The sequence below is a fragment of the Rhinolophus sinicus genome, linkage group LG02 (genome assembly GCF_036562045.2).
Source record: "Rhinolophus sinicus isolate RSC01 linkage group LG02, ASM3656204v1, whole genome shotgun sequence".
NCBI lineage: Eukaryota > Metazoa > Chordata > Mammalia > Chiroptera > Rhinolophidae > Rhinolophus > Rhinolophus sinicus.
In genome coordinates this window covers 176,357,436-176,378,347 of record NC_133752.1, presented here as the reverse complement: position 1 = coordinate 176,378,347, position 20,912 = coordinate 176,357,436, and the positions used below count along the sequence as shown (strand labels likewise).

The window sequence follows — 20,912 nt, the reverse complement described above, 5'->3', positions numbered from 1 at the left end:
CTTGAGCTGAGCTGCCTCCCCAGTGGCTCAGTTGGTTGGAGCGCAGGCTCTCAGCCACAACGTTGCGGGTTTGACTCCCACAAGGGATGGTGGGCTGCGCCCCCTGCAACTAGCAACGGCAACTGGACCTGGAGCTGAGCTGGGCCCTCCACAACTAAGAGTGAAAGGACAACTAGAAGCTGAATGGCACCCTCCACAACTAAGATTGAAAGGACAATAATTTGACTTGGAAAAAAGTCCTGGAGGTACACACTGTTCCCCAATAAAGTCGTTCCCCTTCCCCAATAAAAAAGAAAAGAAAAAAGAATCAAGACACATGAATCAAGAAAATGTTATATTGGCATAAGGGTAGACATATAGATCACATAAATCAATGTAGCATATAGGGAATCCAGAATAGGCCTACATCTATATGGTCAAATGATTTTGACAAAGATGCTAGGGCAATTCAATGGGAAAAGATAAACTTTTTTCAACAACTTGTACTGGAACAACTGGAAAAAAATGTCAACCCACATCTCACACCATATGTCAACCCATATCTCACAAAAATTAACTCAAATGGACCAGAAGCTAAAACTATAAAACTAGGAAAAAAATGAAATCTGTGAAAACTTAGGTTAGGCAAAGATTTCTTAGATAAAATATAAATACCACAAGCCATAAAATATTTGAAAATTTAGACTTTATCAAAATTAAAAGTTTTTACTCTTCAAAAAATACCATTAAGAAAATGAAAATGCAAGTCACAGACTGAAAGAAAATATTCACAATACATATATCTGACAAAAGACTTGCATTCATTGTGTGTTTGTGTGTGTGTGTGTGTGTGTGTGTAAATTAAATAGAAACCACAAGATAACACTACACACTTAAAAAGAAAATGACAACAACAACGTGCTGGCAAGAATATGGAGCATCTTTCATACATTGCTAGTGGGGAGATAAAATGGCACAATGACTTTGGAAAACAAAGTTTTGTGTTTTCTTAAAAGTTAAACATACATTTATCATAAGACCCAACGTTCCACTCTGAGATATTTACCCAAGGGAAAATAACACATATGTCCACAAAAAGACATATATGTAAATGTTCATAGCAACTTTGTTTACAATAGCTAAAAACTGGCAATAACACAAAATGTCTATCAACAAGTGAATAAACAATTTGTGGTGTACCCACATAACAGGATACTGTCATATTGATATACAGTTGTAATATATAGGATAGCAATAAAGAGGATTAAATGACTAATACTCAGTGATAGCAATAAAAAAAATTTGAACTACTAATAAACACAATGACATGGATAGAGCTCAAAAACATTACACTAAACAAAAGAAGCCAGGCCCAAAAGAGTACATACTGTATGGCTTCATTTATATGAAATTCTAGAAAAGACTGTAGTTACAGAAATTAGATAAGTGATTGCCTGGTACCAAACATAGGAATTGAATAGGAAGAGGTACAAGGCTATTTGAGGTGGGGTGGAGTGATGGAAATGTTCTGCATCTTGATTGTGGTGTTGGTTACACAAAGTGTATATATATATTAGTTGAATATAAGACAGTGTATCCTTAAAATGCATGTATTTTATTGTATGTAAATCATAAGTAAATAAAATTTATTTTAAAAATCTTAAAGTCCACCCCCCTGCTCCTCAAAATCCTTTCATTCTCCATTGAATTAACTACTGTAAACAATGTTTTGCATATTCTTTCCTGGTAGTTTTTATGCATTATGCATTTATAAGAATGTGTGTGTTTGTGAGTATATGAATTTACACAACTGGAATCACACTATACATACTGCACATATTTTGCTTTTTATTTAACAATACATCAACACCTTTTTATGTCAGTACATTTAGGTAGACCTCAAACTTTTTAGTGTTTCATACATTCGATTGAAAGACTACCTACAGAATCTTTTCAAATTGCCTGCAAATTAAATTAATAAGGTTAACTTCCAAAGAATTCTTACAAGGTAGCAGAAATATAAGAACTTTGAATTAGGAGAGACCTTTAGACATTAATACTTTCAAAACCTTTGGTTTCTTAGTAGTATAATTCACAGTAAGAACACATTTTATATTAGAACTCAATGCACCCATCTATACTCAAATATATATAATTGAAACAAAGTTTTCCCAAAATGATACCCTTACTAAATATGAGGGCAGTTTATGAGTCATAAACTCTCCACTGGCTGTACCATAAGTCTAATCTCCTTAGCTAGATGATTCTTCATAATCTTGTCCCAACTTCTCCTTCCAATGTCACCTAGAGCCTTCTCTCACACCTTCTTGCTCACTGTCTTCAGCCCCGATGTTCTTTCTAGCTTAACTGATTACGTTGCCATGACTTTCCAAACACACTATCTTTGTTCTTGCTGAACATATTTGCACAGGCTGAAATGCTCTTCCCATTCATTCCTTGGTAAAATGCCTTCAGATGTAATTTACACATCAGTTTCTCTGAGCTTTCCTGAATGTCCCTAAATAGAACTAGTAATTCCTTCCTCTGTGCTCCTACAACATTTTTTTTTATGGCCATTTTGCCTGTTATACTGGTTTAGACTGCTTTCCCAGAGTTCCACAACATTTTTTATACTTTGGTTTTAGTTATTATCACATTGCATTCAACTGTTTATAGCCACATCTATTTTCCAAGGGCAAGAAGCATGTTTGTATTGCCCCAACATCTACTACAGTTTACAGAATAAAATAAGACCTCCATATAGTTTGTTGTTGTTGTTAAATGAATGATCATTTCTGTCCATCTTTACAGGATAGTTTGTTCTTTCCCAATTAAGAAAAATTTAAAAGTCTTGGCTGGAATTCACCTCTGTGGACCACTAGGGGGTAGTAGCTACGCAATTCAAACGTTCTGGGCTGGAGAATAGATTAACTGTCCTAGAAACCAAGCTTATTTTCTCACGTGTGACTTTCTAAGTGTATGTGATTTAATCAAGTTCAACAAAAGCACCTTTGTTGGAAATGGCGGAGGCCTCATCCGTCTCAAATCTTGTTTATTTTTAGATACAATTTAAATATTTAAAAAGTTGTGATTTTCATATCTCCACCTATGTCATATGCAGTATGTATATGAAATAGTAGTAGGAAGAAATAGTAACATATTTCCCATCTCTTTCTTCTTTACTCACACACAATAAGTTATTTATCATATATTTTCGAATTCTGATTTTCCTTTGCTCAGGATACTGTTATCTAGCATAAAAGCGTACTTGTTAAAATACAATTTTCCTAAATCCTGGGGTTGAGGTTGCTGCAACTAGCAATGGCAACTGGACCTGGAGCTGAGCTGTGCCCTCCACAGCTAAGACTGAAAGCACAACAACTTGAAGCTGAACGGCACCCTCCACAACTAAGATCGAAAGGACAACAACTTGACTTGAAAAAAAAAAAGAGGCCTGGAAGTACACACTGTTCCCCAATACAGTCCTGTTCCCCTTCCCCAATAAAATCTTTAAAAAAGAAAAAATCAATAGAGCAGTGGCAAAGTTAACCACATGACCAATTACCAGTCAGGCTGCCTCAGTTTCAGTCCTCACTCTACTACCTACTGGCTGTGCAACCTCAGGCAAGTTACTTAACCTCTGTGTATTATAGTTTCTTCATCTATAAAATAGAGATGATAACTGTACCTACATAGGGTTGTTGTTTGGATTACCTTCAGCTAATATTTGTAAAGTGTAGCTATGATTATTTTTGAATGTGGATAAAAGAAAATATTTGAAATTAAGAATTAGAAAACTCTTATAGATGATGTAATATAGAACTGTACACCTGAAATCTGTGTAATTTTACTAACAATTGTCACCCCAATAAATTAAAAAAAAAAAATTAGAAAACTCACAGATCGTATAGGTAAGACTGGAAGCAGAAAGCCTGCAATGGTTTTGCAAAGCCTGTACTGACTTTGCAATAGTTTTCGGGATGTCAGACTCTCAAGTCTTTCTTTTTGGGGATCGTATCACCCCATTGCTGACCAATGCCAGGACCAAGTAAACTCCAAGTAAACTCCAAAGATGAAGGAATGGGGGAATATCATCTAAGTATCTCTAAATCACAGTTCATTCAGCCCCATAGCCATGTGCTTCTAAATGATTCCACAGGGGCAAGGAGAATTAGGGAAACTCAGAGCAAGCAGGTGTGGTGGTGGTACACCTGCAGGTGTTGTGATGCTGTTCACTCTGAGCCATTCAACAAGTTGCATTCCAGCATCTGGTGCAGTACTTTGTAAGAAACAGACCACTGTTATACCAAAGCCAGCTCTTTTAAAAAAGTTGGGGAGGGAGTTCTAGGGTTAAGAGCCAAGGATCCTCATGCTTTTGAGATCAAAGATACCAAAAGACGCTCTCTTATTAGTCCTAGAAGAAGGGGTCCCAACCTGAGACTGGGCTGTCCTGCTGCTTGGGATGACTTTCACGGAGCCATTCATGAGGGCTCCCACTGGCCAGGGGAGGCCAGGCCTTTCCTCCCAGCTGGGTATCCTAACCAGCACCCTCCCCAGGTCCTTGCACAGGAGCACCCGCTTTTAGAGGCCTACCAGAAACATGTAACTCTAGGTAATTGGAGGCTTAGTCTGAAAAGCACACATGAACCTGTTTCGAGCTACATACCCACTCGAAACACAGATATAGAGCCACATTCATCTAAATTAAGAAACATATCCATACAAACCTGGGTTACCGCCCTGTCTCCTAAACTCCTATACCACTACTAACAGGTAGCTTCCAGGACCAAGTGGATATACTTAGGGACTTAAGTAGTCCATCCATGGCCCAGACAGGAGAGGAGAAAACATAAAATCCCAAGCAAGATGAAGCCTCTTACTTGGCTTTGCTGTGGGATGTAATACCCCTCACAGAACAGATTTCCTAATGGCAAAGCAGGGAGGCAGGCACCCAGTTAGTGATGCCAGGTTGAAAGGCAGAGCTCTACTAAACACATAGCCCAGACTCAGCGAGAAGGATTTCCTGGCACTTTTCCCCTGCATTTTCTGAAGATTCTGGACTCCTATCTTATGAAGGAAAACTTAAATACAAGGTTCCAGAGACCCAGAACTGAACAAGAAACAGGAAGGGAGAAGATGATTATTAAGTGCTTTTATGAAAGGAAACTCCTCAGAGGTCAAATCTCCCTGGTGGCCACCTTATTTAGATGGAAGACTGGAAGGAGACTGAGCAGAACACTCCTCACTCCTCTCTTCCTATGCAGGATCTGATATTTTATTTTATTTTAAGGAACTGTCAGCAAAGGACAGGAGCCGGGTAGGGAACTGGGGCAGTGGTACTGGGTCAACATTAGGGAAGAACTTCAACCCAGGAGTTGGCATTCCCCTATGCCCTTACTTCTTGTCTCGGGACATGTGGGACTCCCATATCCCTTTGGATTCTATTGGTAGAGACATGCTTCCAGCCAGACATGGGAATATCACGAAAGGAGGCCTCTCGGTATCTGAGCTATGGTGAGTGGGGACAGACTGCTTTTCTTGTCAAGAGAGCAGTAATCACAGTGGGTTGGAGAGAGCAGCTCTGGTGGAGCTGACCTAGGGTTGCAGATAAGAAAATATAATACCAATGGAAGCCCTAAACAAGGCCAGGCCATGAAATGCCATCATGACTTTAGTGAGGGCCCACTCTCGGAGTGAGAGGGCCCAAGGATGGAGGGTGGTATGGGAGTCTGGTTGGGATATGTCAATCATCGCTATTCAGTATGAATGGAGTTCTGAAAATGCGGGCATTCTCTGATATCCCTTGCTGTGAGCATGGCAATATACACTTCCCTAGGGACCTCAGATGAATCCCATCCTATTAGTCCCAAACACTAAAAAACCTCAGAGCCTCTTCAGCAAGATGTGGGTTCCAATCCAGAAGCTTCCTCAGAATACATTTCCCAGAGATTCTCTGAGTTATCATTCTACCTTCCCCAGTAATGAAACCCAAGAGCCACCATCTCATTCCCCTACATCCACTAGTACCTAAAGATGACAGAGAGCAGATGAGAGAATGCACTAACCTGTCTCCAAGGTTCCCCCAGCAAACGGAGGGAACCCCTTGGTACTGGAGTTAGGGGTTGGAGGGATTCCCCTCTTCAAAGGCAGATGAAGAGTCTCATCCTCAGTGGCTCTTGCTGTACTTGGCTGAGCCTCCCAAGCTGGGGAGGGGAACTGGGTCCCCTGGGGACGAGGAGCAGAGGGAGGTGGAGCAGGGGGAGGCGGAGAAGGAGGTCCTACCTGGGGAAGGTGGCACACCCCCCACACTCTGCCAGATACCCTGGGGAGGAGGGGAGGAGCCTCTCCCAACCAGGAGCTGTCTCCTCCCCCTTGGGGGAGTCCCCCTCCCCCCCAAAGTGGATCTTTCGGGAGCGGAGAGCTCTTTCTGCCTGACGGAGATCTGAGCGCAGGGGTTCTGCCCTGTTCCACTGTCTAGGTACAAGGAAGTTGAGGGGGGAGTTCTTCCCCTCTCCCGAAAAGCTGAAAGCCGATTCCTCTTCTTTCCCTGGAGTGTCTTCTGCTTCTGAATGTAAGACTCCTCTCCCGTGATTACTGGAGAGGATGGAGAGTGCCTACTCCATAGGCATACCCCCTTTCTCTTTGCCTCAAAAGTCCCGAAGTATTGAGAGTGTGTTTGGAGGGGTGGAGGCACGCCGGGGCGGTCTCACTCTGCTTCCTTTAGTAAGGATCGCCCCCTTGTACTTCTAGAGGTCTATTCCCGGGCCAGTGCGGGGATTTTCCTCGTCTCCAGGAAGGAGAGACTCGTCCCCTATAAGGGTCTCTTCTTTCCCTCGCCCGGATGGTAAGGGTCTTCTCTTCCACAGGGAGAGGCGGCTCTCGTCCCCGCTCCTGCCTCCGCTCCTGGGGTGCCCCAGAGGGTGGGGTTTTCGTACTCCCCGCTCTCCCTGGGCCGGCCTGGGCAACCGGGTCCGAGAGGCCGCGGCTCCGGACTCCCGTCAGTGGCTACTGTGGCGGCAGCGCCTCCTCTAGTCCGGTCCCGTCCGGTCCGCTCCCTTCGCGCGTGGGGCTCCCCGCACTGCCACCTCTCGGGCTCCGGCCAGTCCGGGCTCCCGAGGAGCCAGAAGGCGGACGGACAGTGTCAGGGCTCGCCTCGGCTCCTCTGCAGACCCCGGCTCCGTCCCGGCCTCCGCGCCGCGCTCTGCGCCCCTCCCCCTCCCCCGCCCGCCCGGCCGCCGCCGCCGCAGCCTCCCTGCGCGGGTTAAGGAGGAGCGGGAGGCGCCGAGCGGCGGGCTGCGCCGCCCGGGGGCGCTGCGCCCGGAAAGCCGCGCCGAGGTACTCTTGCTCCCGGGGGACGCGCGTCGCCGCTCGCTTCTCCAGCCGCTACCTGTCCACCTCGCTCCATGCAGTTTGCCATCAACCCAAGACGACCCACTGCTCTGTATCCGGAGATTCTCTCGTTCACGCTGTACACGAACTATCAGTTCCAAGTTAACACTAATCCTGGTTCGCTGACCTCTTTTTTCATTCTGTTGTAGTCTGTGTACAGATAAACATCTCCGTTTTTCACCGAAATATTTTTGGTGGGCTTCTCTTTCCCCTGAGATAGTTTATAAAGGGTTATGAGGGTTGGGGTGAAGTTACCCTCATATCATCCTTGAGTTCAATCAATACTGTTGAATAAATGAATGTATAGAGACAAGTGAGTGTGTAACGGACATAACTCTGAACTAAACGTAAAATCTAGCTTTGTAAAGTTGTGCAAGGCCCTTGTTCTATAGAATCTTGGTCAGCAAAGAGAAGACCTTGATACTTGCCGTGTCCACTAAAGAGTGTTGCAAAGAAAATAGTTTATGTGAAAATGCTTTTTAAACTGTATAGGATACAAAATATGACTCGTTCATTTCTCTTGATGACCCTATAACATATCTTATTCTGGTCACAGAGTGTAGAATGTTCTCATTCTCTGCCCCTTACAGAATAGTCCCCACCCAAGACAGAAAATGCCACCAGGGAGCAGACTCCACCTATACTTTTCCTTCTGGAGTCACATTATTCCTCTGTAAACTCTTATATTGCATCCTCTGGCCTATTAAACTTTTCTCACTCTCCTGTACTCTCTATCACATAAAATAATATAACAGCAAAAATACTATGCATGAAATATTTGAATTGCTCAAAAAAAGTCTGCATATTCAAGATTACAGCTTGACTACATTTCACATTTAAATAAAGTATTTTGTCTTCTGGCTAAATATGATATTTTATCTAAATTATACATACATAAAATTACAGTATATTTACAATATGCCAGGCATTGAGCTAAGCACTCTGCATGTATTACTACATTTAATTCTTCTGGAAGTCCAGTAAGGCACTATTAAACCTATTTTATAGATGAGAAAACTATAACTTAGAGATATTGACTATGTCTAAATTAACATAATTAGTAAGTAGCAAAGTCAGGACTTAAACTAACAAATCCAAACGACTCTAAAGACCCAGCGCTTCACTTCTGTTCCATTGTCCTTAGCTGTCAGAATCAAAAGTCATCCTTAGGGGGGTTATCACTGTGTGAGGAATATAAATGATAAATGTCTATTGCATTGTTTTGTACACCTGAAACTAATTTTAAAAAAGGGGGGGGGGGGGGAAGTCATCCTTAAACTTAAAAGAAGTGAATCCCAGTCAAGCCTTTTCTTTCTCCCTACCCTTCCAATATCAGGTTTTAAAGCTGTATTTCCCCCCCCTTCTTTGAAACATCAACATATTCCTCCCACACACACAGATAATTTGGCATCAAATGTTTCTTGCTAGTATGCGTTAAGATGTTTTGCTTCTTTTTTCAACCCTTTTTGACATTTTCTATGTATGTATATGGAATTTGGGGGGCAAGAGTAGAGAGGTGGAAGTCCTAAAAATGGGAAAGCTAGGGAAGGATTAGAGTCCCTTTTTCTGGAAATTTAGAAAAATAAAAAGCTCAAAAACTTATTTGATATATACAAGATATTTGCTGCAGCATTGTTTGCAACTGTAAAAATTTAGAAACAACTTGAATGTCCATAATAGGGTAACTGTTAAATAAACTATGGTATATCTATATAGTAGAATACTACTTGGCTTTTAAAAGAGTAGTAATTGTATTTAACTTTGGAAAGTAGAATTAGTGAGGAGTTTGCTTTTCTCTTTTATATCTTCTTCACCGTTTAGATATTTTGCGATAGGCACATGTTATATTAAAAAACCAATTATTTTTCATTTATCTGAATATATTCCAGTGAGAAAATAATGTTTTAAAAGTTTGTATAATACAATCACACAGTTGCTCTTTAAAATATGTATATGTGTATGTATATATTTGTGTATATACATATATAGATGGATAGACACCAAAGATGTGAGCCTAAAGATTATTTTAATTTATACCTCATTTTCTACTATATCTGTAATTAGTGTTTGTATGTTTTTTGCTAATGTAATTTTTTTTAATTAAAAAAAACAAACTATAAGGCTGGTTTGGTTTTGGTTTTGCCCTAAGACGGGGGACCACTAGCATGCATTCTCCCTTTACTTTCTATTAAGGAGGGTGAAATGAAGCAGAACAAAAATGTATTCACTGAAAATGCAAGGAATCAAAATGTAAGGATCCACCCTTCTCTGTAACAGAACATGTTATATAATTCTACATGAGTGTTAGCTTGAGCAAAATGCTTCTTCATAATATTGGTGAATATGCCACAATATACATTTTGTTAGCATTTTTTAAAGACCTGTGTATTATATGAAACATAGTATAGTGCATAAGATTCATGTATCCAAATCATGTATTGGTACTCAGTAACTGAGAATTTAAGTCATTTAAGTCAACATCTCATTAGTAAAATGGGGATAATAATAGTACCTACTTCATTGTGTTGTGGAGGCTTTGTGTGACTTCATGCATGTGATGCATTTAGATAAGCACACCAGAGAAGGGGAACCTAGAGATTAAAAGAGGCTTAAAATACACATAAAGCAAATGTAATATATACAGATCAAGAGGCATATCCATCAAATGCAATATGTAGACAGTTGGGGGGAATCCTGACTTGAACAAAGCAGCTGGAACAAATATGAAGCAATTGGTGAAATTTCAGTCCTGGTTTTTGTGATATCACAGAATATTGTTATATTTTAGATGCTGCTGGTGATTCCCCATGGGCCAGTGGGCTCTCAACACAAGGTTGCCAGTTCAATTCCTCGAGTCCGCAAGGGATGGTGGGCTCTGCCCCTGCAACTAAGATTGAACTGGACCTGGAGCTGAGCTGCGCCCTCCACAACTAAGACTGAAAGAACAACAACTTGAAGCTGAACCCCCACAACTAAGATTGAAAGGACAACAATTTGACCATTGCTCAATAAAGTCCTGAAAAAATCAAAAAAAAAAGACCCAGCAATTGGTGAAATTTCAGTCCTGGGTATCACAGAAATCTGAAAACATTTATACATGTGCTAATGGTGTGTGATTATTCAATTGCAGCTTTGTTTACGGTGGCCAAGACATGGAAACAACAACCAAAATGTCCTTTGACACATGAATGGATAAAGAAGTTGTGGTATATATACACAATGGAATACTATTCGGCGATAAGAAAATATGCTATAGGAACATTTGTGACAACATGGATGGATCTTGAGAGTATAATGCTAAGCGAAATAAGTCAGACAGAAAAAGCAGAGAACCATATGGCACCCTCACTGATATGTGGATATAAACCAAAAACAACAAAAGAACAAGACAAACAAATAAGAAAGAAACATTTATACATAAAGACACAGACAATATTTTAGTGGTTACCAGAAGACATGGATGTTGAGATGAGGGATAAAGAAGGATCAAATATATGGTGATGGAAGGAGAAAATGACTCTATGGTGAACATTTGTGACAATGGATGGATCTTATAGATGATGTAATACAAATAAATAGACAGAAAAGAGAACCATGGACAAACAAATAAGAAAGAAAAACTCATAGACACAGACAATAGTTTAGTGGTTACCAGAGGGTAGGAAAGAACTGACTCTGGGTGGTGAACACACAATGCGATTTAAAGATGTTGTATTACAGAATTGGACATGTGAAATCTATGTAACTTCACCAACAATTGTCACCCCAATAAAGTAGAAAAAAGAAAATGAAAAAGCCACAGATTGGGAGAAAAAATTTGCAAAACACATATTTCCTAAAGGACTGGTAACCACATTACATATATAAAGGACTTAAAAATAATAAAGAAACTAATAACCCAATAAGAAATTGGGCAAAAGATTTGAACATATGAGTACACCACACCAGAAAAGACACACAAATGGCAAATAAAGCACATTAAAAGATGCTCAACATCATTAGTCATTAGGGAAATGCAAATTAAAATCATAACATGTTAGAATGGCTACACACTTGTTAGAATGGCTAATGTTAAAAAGACAAACAAAAACACCTTTCAGTGGCAAGTGCTGTCAAGGATGCAGAGCAACTTGACCTTTCATACATAGGCTGGTGGGAATGCAAAATGGTACAGATCCTATGGAAAACTGTTCAACAGTTTTTAATAAAGTTAAATATATACCTAAAAAAAAAAAAAAAAAAAAAATATGAAGCAATTGGTGAAATTTCAGTCCTGGTTTTTGTGATATCACAGAATATTGTTATATTTTAGATGGGCCAGTGGGCTCTCAACCACACGGTTGCCGGTTCAACTTCCTCAAGGGATGGTGTGCTGCGCCCCCTGCAACTAGCAATGGCAACTGGACCTGGAGCTGAGCTGCGCCCTCCACAACTAAGACTGAAAGAACAACAACTTGAAGCCGAACAGAACCCTCCACAACTAAGACTGAAAGAACAACAACTTGAAGCCGAACAGAACCCTCCACAACTAAGACTGAAAGGACAACACTTTGGCCATTGGTCCCTAATAAAGTCCTGTTCCCCTTCCCTCCCACAAAAAAAACTAAATACAATGCAATAAAGTAAAATACAAGGTCACACAATTAAGTTCACAAACTTGTTGCGATGATGTTACTAACCTTTTTTGATATCAGAGAGATTATTCATTATAAATTTGTACCAACCGGACAGTTAACCAAATGTGCTATTTGGAAGTGCTGAAAAGGCTGCATGAAAAAGTTAGAGGACCTGAACTTTTTACCAACAATTAATGACTGTTGTGTCACGACAATGCACAGCTCAACAGCACTGTCTGTTAGGGAGTTTTTAACCAGTAAACAAATAGCTGTACTGGAATACCCTCTCTGTTCACCTGATCTGGCCCCCAATGACTTCTTTCTTTACCAGAAGATAAAGGAAATATTGAAAGGAAAACATTTTTATGATGTTCAGGACATAGCTTCCCAAGGCGAGTACTTCGAGGGTGACCACAGTGATATTCAGCATTGAGGTATGTAGCACTTTTTCTAGGATGAATTCGTGAACTTAATTGTCCGACCTTGTATTAAGCATGTAAGTGATATTATTTGAGATTTATTACATGGGGCTGTGCAGGTCATTCCTCCCAACTACTCCCCATCCCCACCCACACATACCATAGGTGACTGTGGTGTATTTCTAAAACAAAAACAAAAGCAAACATCAATGAAGTGCGTAGCTTATGTACAGAAGTACTCTTTCTAACTATGCTCCGTCCTGAAGAAAATGTCCGAGAATTATACCCTCCCACTTCTCTTTTTTTCCTTTACTTATCTGTAAAGTGACTCACTTTGACCTCTTCCTGTGAAGTCAAATGGTAGTCAAAAGAGTGAGGTTCAATTTATCAACACAGATGAGGAGAGAGAGAAGAAAGAGGAAGAGCTCAGCAAATTTCCTAAACAAGTTTTCCAACCACACTTGACTGTGGTTAAGTGTGAAGATCAGACAGGACTCGGGGAGGCCCCCAGATCTATGCTGAAGCCTTCAGCTACTGTCTCAGCTTTTTGGTAAGGAATCCTGGATCCAGCTGGTAACTTGTGCCTCGCTTGTTTTGCTCATTATAGGTAATGGTTGGAAGGTCATTATCTTCTATTTCTCCTTATTCCTTCTCCAACTTATACTTCTTTTGTTTTCTCCCCGTGTGCACCTTTCTTTTTCTAAACATTCCACATTTGATTATCCTTGCTCTTCATATTTTCGTTCTAGAACTAATAGTGATTTTTTTATGTCATTGCCCCCCCCTTAAATTGGCTGTTTCTCTATCTGACCTTTGATTCCAGTTTTCCCCAATTGTCTATTTTTTCTTTTTATATATGTTTTTTTCCTCATTGTATTTCCCTCTCTTTTTCTTTTTTTAAAAATTTTTATTGAGGAGTATTGGGGAACAATGTGTTTTTCCAGGACCCATCAGCTCCAAGTCAAGTCATTGTCCTTCAATCTAGTTGCGGAGGGCGCAGCCCACCATCCCATGTGGGAATTGAACCGGCAACCTTGTTGCTAAGAGCTTGAGCTCTAACCAACTGAGACATCCAGGCACCCCCCTCTCTTTTTCTTATATTCTTTTACGTATTCCTTCTTGATACTTACTCTGTCATCCTATCATTAGTATTTGATTCTGGAATCCACTTTTTTTTCCCTACAATAATTGAATTTTAGTTTCAGTATTTTATTTATCTTATTAGTTACTGCCAGTCAATTCAGTATTAAAAACTAAAATAAAAGAAAATTCTCTACTAATGTTAAATGTAGAGGAATTTTTCAATCAAAACCCTAGGATAAATGTGAAAAGTGATCTTGTTCTGAAAGACTTTAAGATTCTGATTTATATATACTTTCATTTCAAGACAGATAATATGTGATATTTAAAATAACTCATACCGGATGACCCAATTTCTTTACATCGGAATGTTACTTCAGTCTTTGATATTTCAATTTGTGCAGCTCTTGATACCCTTCCCCTTGTTAGCAATACCACAGGCTTCTAAGTTACGTGATTCTTTGTGGTAAAAAGAAATTGGTCTGACACACATGGGACCTAAAATCTGAGAACCCTCTTAGTTGTATAGTAAAAGTCACCTAATTTTCTGAGTATCAGTGTCAAAACTGCAAAATGAAAGTAGAGACAAGGAGAAGTGATTGCTAAGTTTCCTTTTGGCCCTAAGACCCTATGACTATCCTTTTCTGAACATTTTATGGATCTATGCATGAATATGTGTGTTGGAATAGAACAGTGGATCAGGGGTGCTGCCATGCAAAACAGGGAAGGAAGGAACCCTGACAGGACTTGAATATTTGAGTATGTGAGGCAACAGGAAAGATAATAATCACTTCTTTTTATTATTTTGCTGACTTAGTTATTTTAACTTTTGCTAATTAGGACCCTACAACAACATTTGGTTAACTCAGCAGAACTATTTTCCAGTCACAAAAATATTTTGGGGCCTTTATAAAAGGAAACATAAAATGCTGTTACAGCCAGTAAGAATTGGGAAGCAGAAAACAAAACGGAAGTTAGAGCGGCCAGCTGCCGTGTGCTGCCGTGGGCTGCTGTGTGCTGCCGTGGGCTACCGTGTGCTGCCATGAGTGGCCAGTGGCCAGCGTGAGTAGCCAGCAGCCAGCGTGAGCGGCCGGCAGCTGGCGAGAATTGCCGTGAGCTGCCTGCCATGAGCGGCCAACCGCTGACCAGCGACTGGCTGCCTCAGCCGTGGATATGGGGGAGCACAAGGCTCATAACACCAGCATGGGCCAGGGAGCTGTGTCCTACACAACTAGACTGAGAAACAATCGGCTTGAACCGGAGTGGGGGTGGGGGGAGGCGAAAGAGGGGGAAAATGGGGCGGGGGGGATTTAGTTGAGAAAGAAAAAAAGTAAACCCCCAAAATGAGCCTCCATACATATAAGTAATATTTAATCTTTATGTCATATAGGCATTGTGCTAAATTCTGTGGAACAAGCATTTAGTAACAAGATTCATTTTTATCATCATTAAATTTAAGGCCAGTATGATAAATAAAACTGCCACCATAATAACTATAAGATAAAATGTGTCATTGCATAATATGAAAAGAGGTTCAAACCACACGCACAAAAAGAAAATAATTCGAAGCTGAAGAACTAATTTCTGGTTGGGATTATTAGAGGAAGTTTCAAGGAAAATATAATATTTGAACTTGATCTTGAAGAGCTAGGATTTTAACAGGGCGAGATTAGAAATGGAGGAAAGGGGAAGTTAAGGTGAAGGACATAATTGCAGAGAGAAGCAAACAGCATTAGCCATAGAACAGAAAATGGCATTAACTTGGAATAGTGAGTTGTTCATAAAGCTATGAAATAGAGTACATTTGTAGGAGTGTTCAGAATTGGGGGAAGGTAACATCACAGGCTAAGAGAAGAGAATGTTGAGGAGTCAGTGTATCACATGATATGTATTATATTGTGGAAGATGGCGACAGAGAAAAGGATGCTTGAATTTATTATTTAGAGGTAATTTTAGTGGAGCAATGGGGGCAGAAGACAAATTGCACAGTGTTAAGAAGTGAGTGGTAAGAACAAGAGACTCCAAAACAAGCCAATATCCTTGAAAAAGAGAAACTAGACTAACTTAAGACACTTAAGAAACATAACATCCTGATGTAAGTGTGATCCTAGATTGGATATAATTGTGGGCAAATTAGCTATAAAAGATAGTTTGGGGACAGTTGGAAAAAATTGAATAAAGATCGAGTATTCCTTAAGGTACAATCTTATTGTATAATGTGAAAACTGGTAACTGAAAAAAGAAAGCAGTTTATAAAACAATATGCATTTAAACCCACATTCATAGCGAGAGCATTATTCACAAAAGCTAAAAGGTAGAAGCAACTCAAATGTCCATCCACAGACGAAGAGATAACAAATGAGGTCTATCCACATAATGGAATATTATTCAGCCTTAATAAGGACAGAAATTCTGACACAAGCTGCAACATGAATGAACCTTGAGGACATTATGTTCAGTGCTATAAGCCAGTCACAAAAAGATGAATGCTGTATGATTCTATTTTTATCATAGTCTATGGCATAGAAACAGAAAGTAGAATGGTGATTGCCAGGGGCTGGGGGAAAAGGAAGTGAGCAGTTGTTGTCTAATAGGAAGAGTTTCAGTTTTACAAGGTGAAAATTTCTGGAGATTGCACAATAATGTAAATATATTTAACACTACCGAACTGTACACTTAAAAACGGTTGATGATAAATTTTACGTATATTTTACAACAATTAAAAATTTTTTTAAAAACCAATATGCACGGTATGATCTAATTTTGTTAAAATTTGCTTAGCAAAAAATATACATACATATATACATGTGTATGTATACACACATATAAAATGATTCAGAAGTTTCTAAATTAAGGTGTTAAAGTAGTAATTAATGACTGATGGTATATAAAACTTTTATTTTCTTATTTTTGCTTGTCTATATTTTCCAATTTTTTATGCATATTTTCTGCTTCTGTATAATAAAGCTATCATTTCCGCTATAATCATAAAAACAAATAAACAAGAAAGAAATGATGGGTAATGAGGAAATCAATAACAAGAGGGTAAACAACTCTTTAGAAACTGGGTAGCAAAAGGAAAAGCTGAGGTTGTATCTAAAAGACATAAGTCAGTCTAGGGCACCTTATTCGGTGGTGGTGAGTCCTTTGAAAATCTGGTGGGGGAAATGGATGGACCTTCTGCCCTCAAAGAAATGAAAATATGTAAAGTTAAAATTATCCATATCATTTGAGGTGGTGATGAAGCTTCCCAAAGCCCTTTCATGGATCTCAAGTTGGGAACCTCTGGTCTAGAAGTTATTGTTTGTCCATCAGTATCATTTGTTTGTTTGTTAATAGGGGACATTAGGTAAGGAAAGAAACCAGTGGAGAATGAGAGCTTAAAAGCTCAAGGAAAAGAAATTTACGTTGATATGGACTTCTAAGTGAGGTTATTATTTTGATACATACTTCAATTGACACAGTACATTTTAAATGGTCTATCAGAGAATGTTTTTGTGTGATCCAATGTGAAGCCAAGGAATAAAAACTAAAACAGTGTGAGAACCTTTGTGGTTCTAGTAATACATCATTAGGTGGGAAGGTTAGAATTCTAATAATACTCATTTTTTTTTAAAGATAATGTTTTTTTAAACATTTTTGTTCATCTTTTTGCAGAAGTTTAGCCATGGAGTCTTTCTCAGCTGAGACCAATTCAACTGACTTACCCTCACAGCCCTGGAATGAACCCCAAGTAATTCTCTCCATGATCATTCTCAGCCTCACTTTCCTACTAGGATTGCCAGGCAATATGCTGGTGCTGTGGGTGGCTGGCCTAAAGATGCAGTGGACGGTGAACACAGTTTGGTTTCTCCATCTCACACTGGCGGACTTTCTCTGTTGCCTCTCCTTGCCCTTCTCCCTGGTTCACTTGGCTCTCCAAGGACACTGGCCTTATGGTTGGCTCCTATGCAAGCTCATTCCCTCCATCATTGTCCTCAACATGTTTGCCAGTGTCTTCCTGCTGACTGCCATTAGTCTGGACCGCTGTCTTTTGGTACTCAAGCCAATCTGGTGCCAGAATCACCGCACTGTAAGAAGAGCTTTTGCTATCTGTGGATGTATCTGGGTGATGGCTTTTATAATGTGTATACCTGTGTTCATATACCGGGAAACATACACCTTGGACAATCATAATATGTGTGGCTACAATTTTGGTCTCAACAGTTTGTTAGATTATTCAGACTTCACTTTTGGTCTCCTGGAAAACGGGTCTCTTGACAACTCCACTGTTCAGCTGCCTGGAGAAATGGATGATAGGTTAGATTATTTCTCTTTACAAACAAATGTTCTTCATTCTCAAACATTTCAAAGACCTTCTGGAGATTCACTCCCTGGGGATTCAGCTAGATTATCTACTCAACATCCATATTATAATTTATTTAAACCTGATGGTGAGGTCTTACCTACAATCGCAAGTGGGTTTCCCACTGAAGGTCACAAAATTAACCCACTAGATAACTCTGACGCTTTCATCGCTACTGATTTAGAGTTTTTCTCTAGTTCCTCTAGCAATTCCTTATACATGACTGAACTATCACAAGATTTGCAGGATGATTATTTAGGTCAGTTTGCATATGACAATCAAGTTCCAACACCCTTGGTGATAATAACCATCACTAGGTTAGTGGTGGGTTTCCTATTGCCATTTATTGTCATGGTGACCTGTTATAGCCTCATTTTCTTCCGAGTGCGGCGAAGCCGCTTCACCAAGTCTCGGAGCAAAACCTTCCGAATGGCCATGGTGGTGGTGGTTGTCTTCCTTGTCTGCTGGGCGCCATACCACATTTTTGGAGTCCTCTTATTGTTTATTGACCCAGAAACTACCTTTGGGGAAGCTCTGCTCTCCTGGGACCATGTGGCCCTTGCTCTAGCATCTGCCAATAGTTGCTTCAATCCCTTCCTCTATGCCTTCATGGGGAAAGGTTTTAGGAAGAAAGCAAGGCAGTCCATGCAGGGCATTCTGGAGGCAGCTTTCAGTGAGGATCTCACACATTCCACCAGCTATACGCCAAAGTCTTTTCAGAAACAAACGGTAGTAGAGCTGTGTGAAAATATGGAGCATTGAACCAAGCAGAACTTCTTAGGTATTCACCCAGTGTAACATGCCCTGCCCCAGAGTTGTTAAAAGCTCTATTTATTTTTTCTTTATATATATATATATATATATATATATATATATATATATATATATATATATATATATATATATATATATGAATATTGGGGAAGTGTGTTTTTCCAGGGCCCATTAGCTCCAACTCAAGTCGTTGTCCTTCAATCTAGTTGTGGAGGGCGCAGCTCGCTGGCCCATGTGGGAATCAAACCGGCAACCCTATTGTTCAGAGCTCACGCTCTAACCAACTGAGCCATCTGGGCCACCCCAAAAGCTCTATTTCTAATGAATGCTAAATTTGAGAGTCATTGTAAACATTAGTCTATTTCTATCCCAAACTAAGCCACCCGAGATAAATGAGAATCTAGTCTATTATAAAATGTTTCCATCATTAAATTTTCTGTTGAGTGTATCTAAATTCCCTTCCAGATTCATTCTAAAATCATTTCTCCTTTTTCTGAGTGAAAGATGACCATTTATTCTATGGCTTTCTTGTTGTGCTGTTGGTGGTATTCGGGATGGTTTTAAATAAAAAGAAAGTGCAAGAAGAAAATGTTTATGAAAACAAGGATTGATGAGACTGATTCTGGAGCAGAGTACCGTGCCAGATGCTTCCCATTTGGAATACTCATGGATACAGGACATAGGAATTCCAAGATTCCATTCATACAACTAAATAAGCATCTCTTGTAAAGACAGACTACTAGAGCATCTAAAAACTTACTCACGAACTGGTATTGTAAGCTGCCGTTTGGGGAGTTCTCTTGTCTCTGTTTATTCTGCCTATTGATAGAGCCATCTACTTTCCACTTCTTGTCTTAAACTCCTTAATTCTCTCATTCCTTCCCTGCCTCTGTCTTCCTCCACATTAGACTTTGTACCTCTCCTAACCACGAATTTCAAAAGTTTCAAATCACTGAAAAATGACTGAGTACCCTCCAGGGACACTATCAAACTTATTAAAACATGACTATAAATGAGTATCTTTCACATTAAAATTAGCAGATACATCTTTAGGTTTTTAAAATTCATCTTTATCTTTACCGAAGTAATACATGCCCATAGTTTAAAGATAATTCAAGGTTTATGGTGAAATATAAGAAGTTTCCTGCCCCATTCTGCCCAACCACTCCCTCCTATTTTCTGAGATAACCCATACAACAATTTTAGATGTTTCTTCTGATATTTACTGTATTTCAAAGTCATGTGCTTATGCTGATAGTTTTTGTAGACATGATAAAATGACTTATTTTGAAAGATGAATTTTATCCATTCATATTTTTGTTTATTCAGCTTCCCAATATTCATTAACCATTAGTTAATGACCACTCATTTTCTTCCACTTTTTCTACCCATTCCAACCACATATATAGCTTTCCTTCTATCCTTTCATTTTATAAAAGCATTGTTCAACTCCCTATCACCTTCTCATTTTCTCTGTATATAAAACTTTATGTGTTAAACCTCTAAAATTTCAGGTTTGCTTGTACTACAACATAGCTTCATCTAAGCTGAATACAATGCTTTAACTAAAAACCGAAAATGAGAAGTTTTAAACTTGCAGTGATTGAGGTGAGGGTCTGAACTACAAAACTCTTTTAAAGTGCTATAGAGTCAATTTCAAATAACTAAGAATTCTTTCACTTGTAAGGTAATAATGTCTGATATGTTGTAAATTTGCAATGTTAACTTCCAGTTTAATCCACTTATATATTTGATGCAAATAAATGCTTTGATTTTTGTTGTTCCTTGCAAGGCTGAGAGATTCATGGATCCTTTTAATTGACAGAATATATCATCATATCTAAATATGCAGCAAAAAAATCTCATAGTGGGTAGCTGTAGATCTGCTGTAATGACAATTAGCTAGGCTTCTGGAAATCCCAACAGATCTCACAAGACCTTGGGTATAAGTGCCAAACTTCCTGGGTTAGTGTATAGAATATTAGGATGAATGAACTTGGCATAGTTACAAAGATTCAATAGTTGACATTCTTGGACTCCTTCTGAGAGTACCATTTACCTTGAAATGTATTCTGAAAAAATTCCTACAGTTGGAATTCCCTCATTTCTGATGAAAAAATATGGCAAGTACCTGTAAGTACTCACAGGAAGTCCCAGATGGAAACCCATCTCCTTCCCAAATTGTAGTATCTTTAATCTTTAAAATATCCCAGAATGCAAGCAAGGTGGCCTTGTCCACCTTGCTCCACACCAAGCTCCAAAGGGTGACTGCCTCTCGCAACGATATTTCACTATTTTAATAGCATTTGA

General features: G+C 39.4%; 1 protein-coding gene across 2 annotated transcripts; it reads left to right on the top strand.

The window, feature by feature from the left end:
* Nucleotides 1-12,815: 12,815 nt before the first annotated feature.
* C3AR1 (complement C3a receptor 1) lies at nt 12,816-18,709 on the top strand. Of its 2 annotated transcripts, none has more exons than XM_019713506.2 (2): nt 12,816-12,953; nt 17,141-18,708. In XM_019713506.2, the coding sequence occupies exon 2, from the start codon at nt 17,151-17,153 to the stop codon at nt 18,588-18,590; it is 1,440 nt and encodes a 479-aa protein (XP_019569065.1). In that variant the 5' UTR covers nt 12,816-12,953; nt 17,141-17,150; the 3' UTR covers nt 18,591-18,708. The 2 variants fall into 2 exon arrangements, with proteins under 2 accessions (XP_019569065.1, XP_074182174.1); XM_074326073.1 differs by having other exon boundaries at nt 12,874-13,010; nt 17,141-18,709.
* The last annotated feature ends 2,203 nt before the right edge of the window (nt 18,710-20,912 follow it).

Coding starts and splice junctions, on each gene's coding strand:
- C3AR1 (XM_074326073.1), top strand. CDS start 17,151: ATGGAGTCTTTCTCAGCTGAGACCAATTCAACTGACTTACCCTCACAG.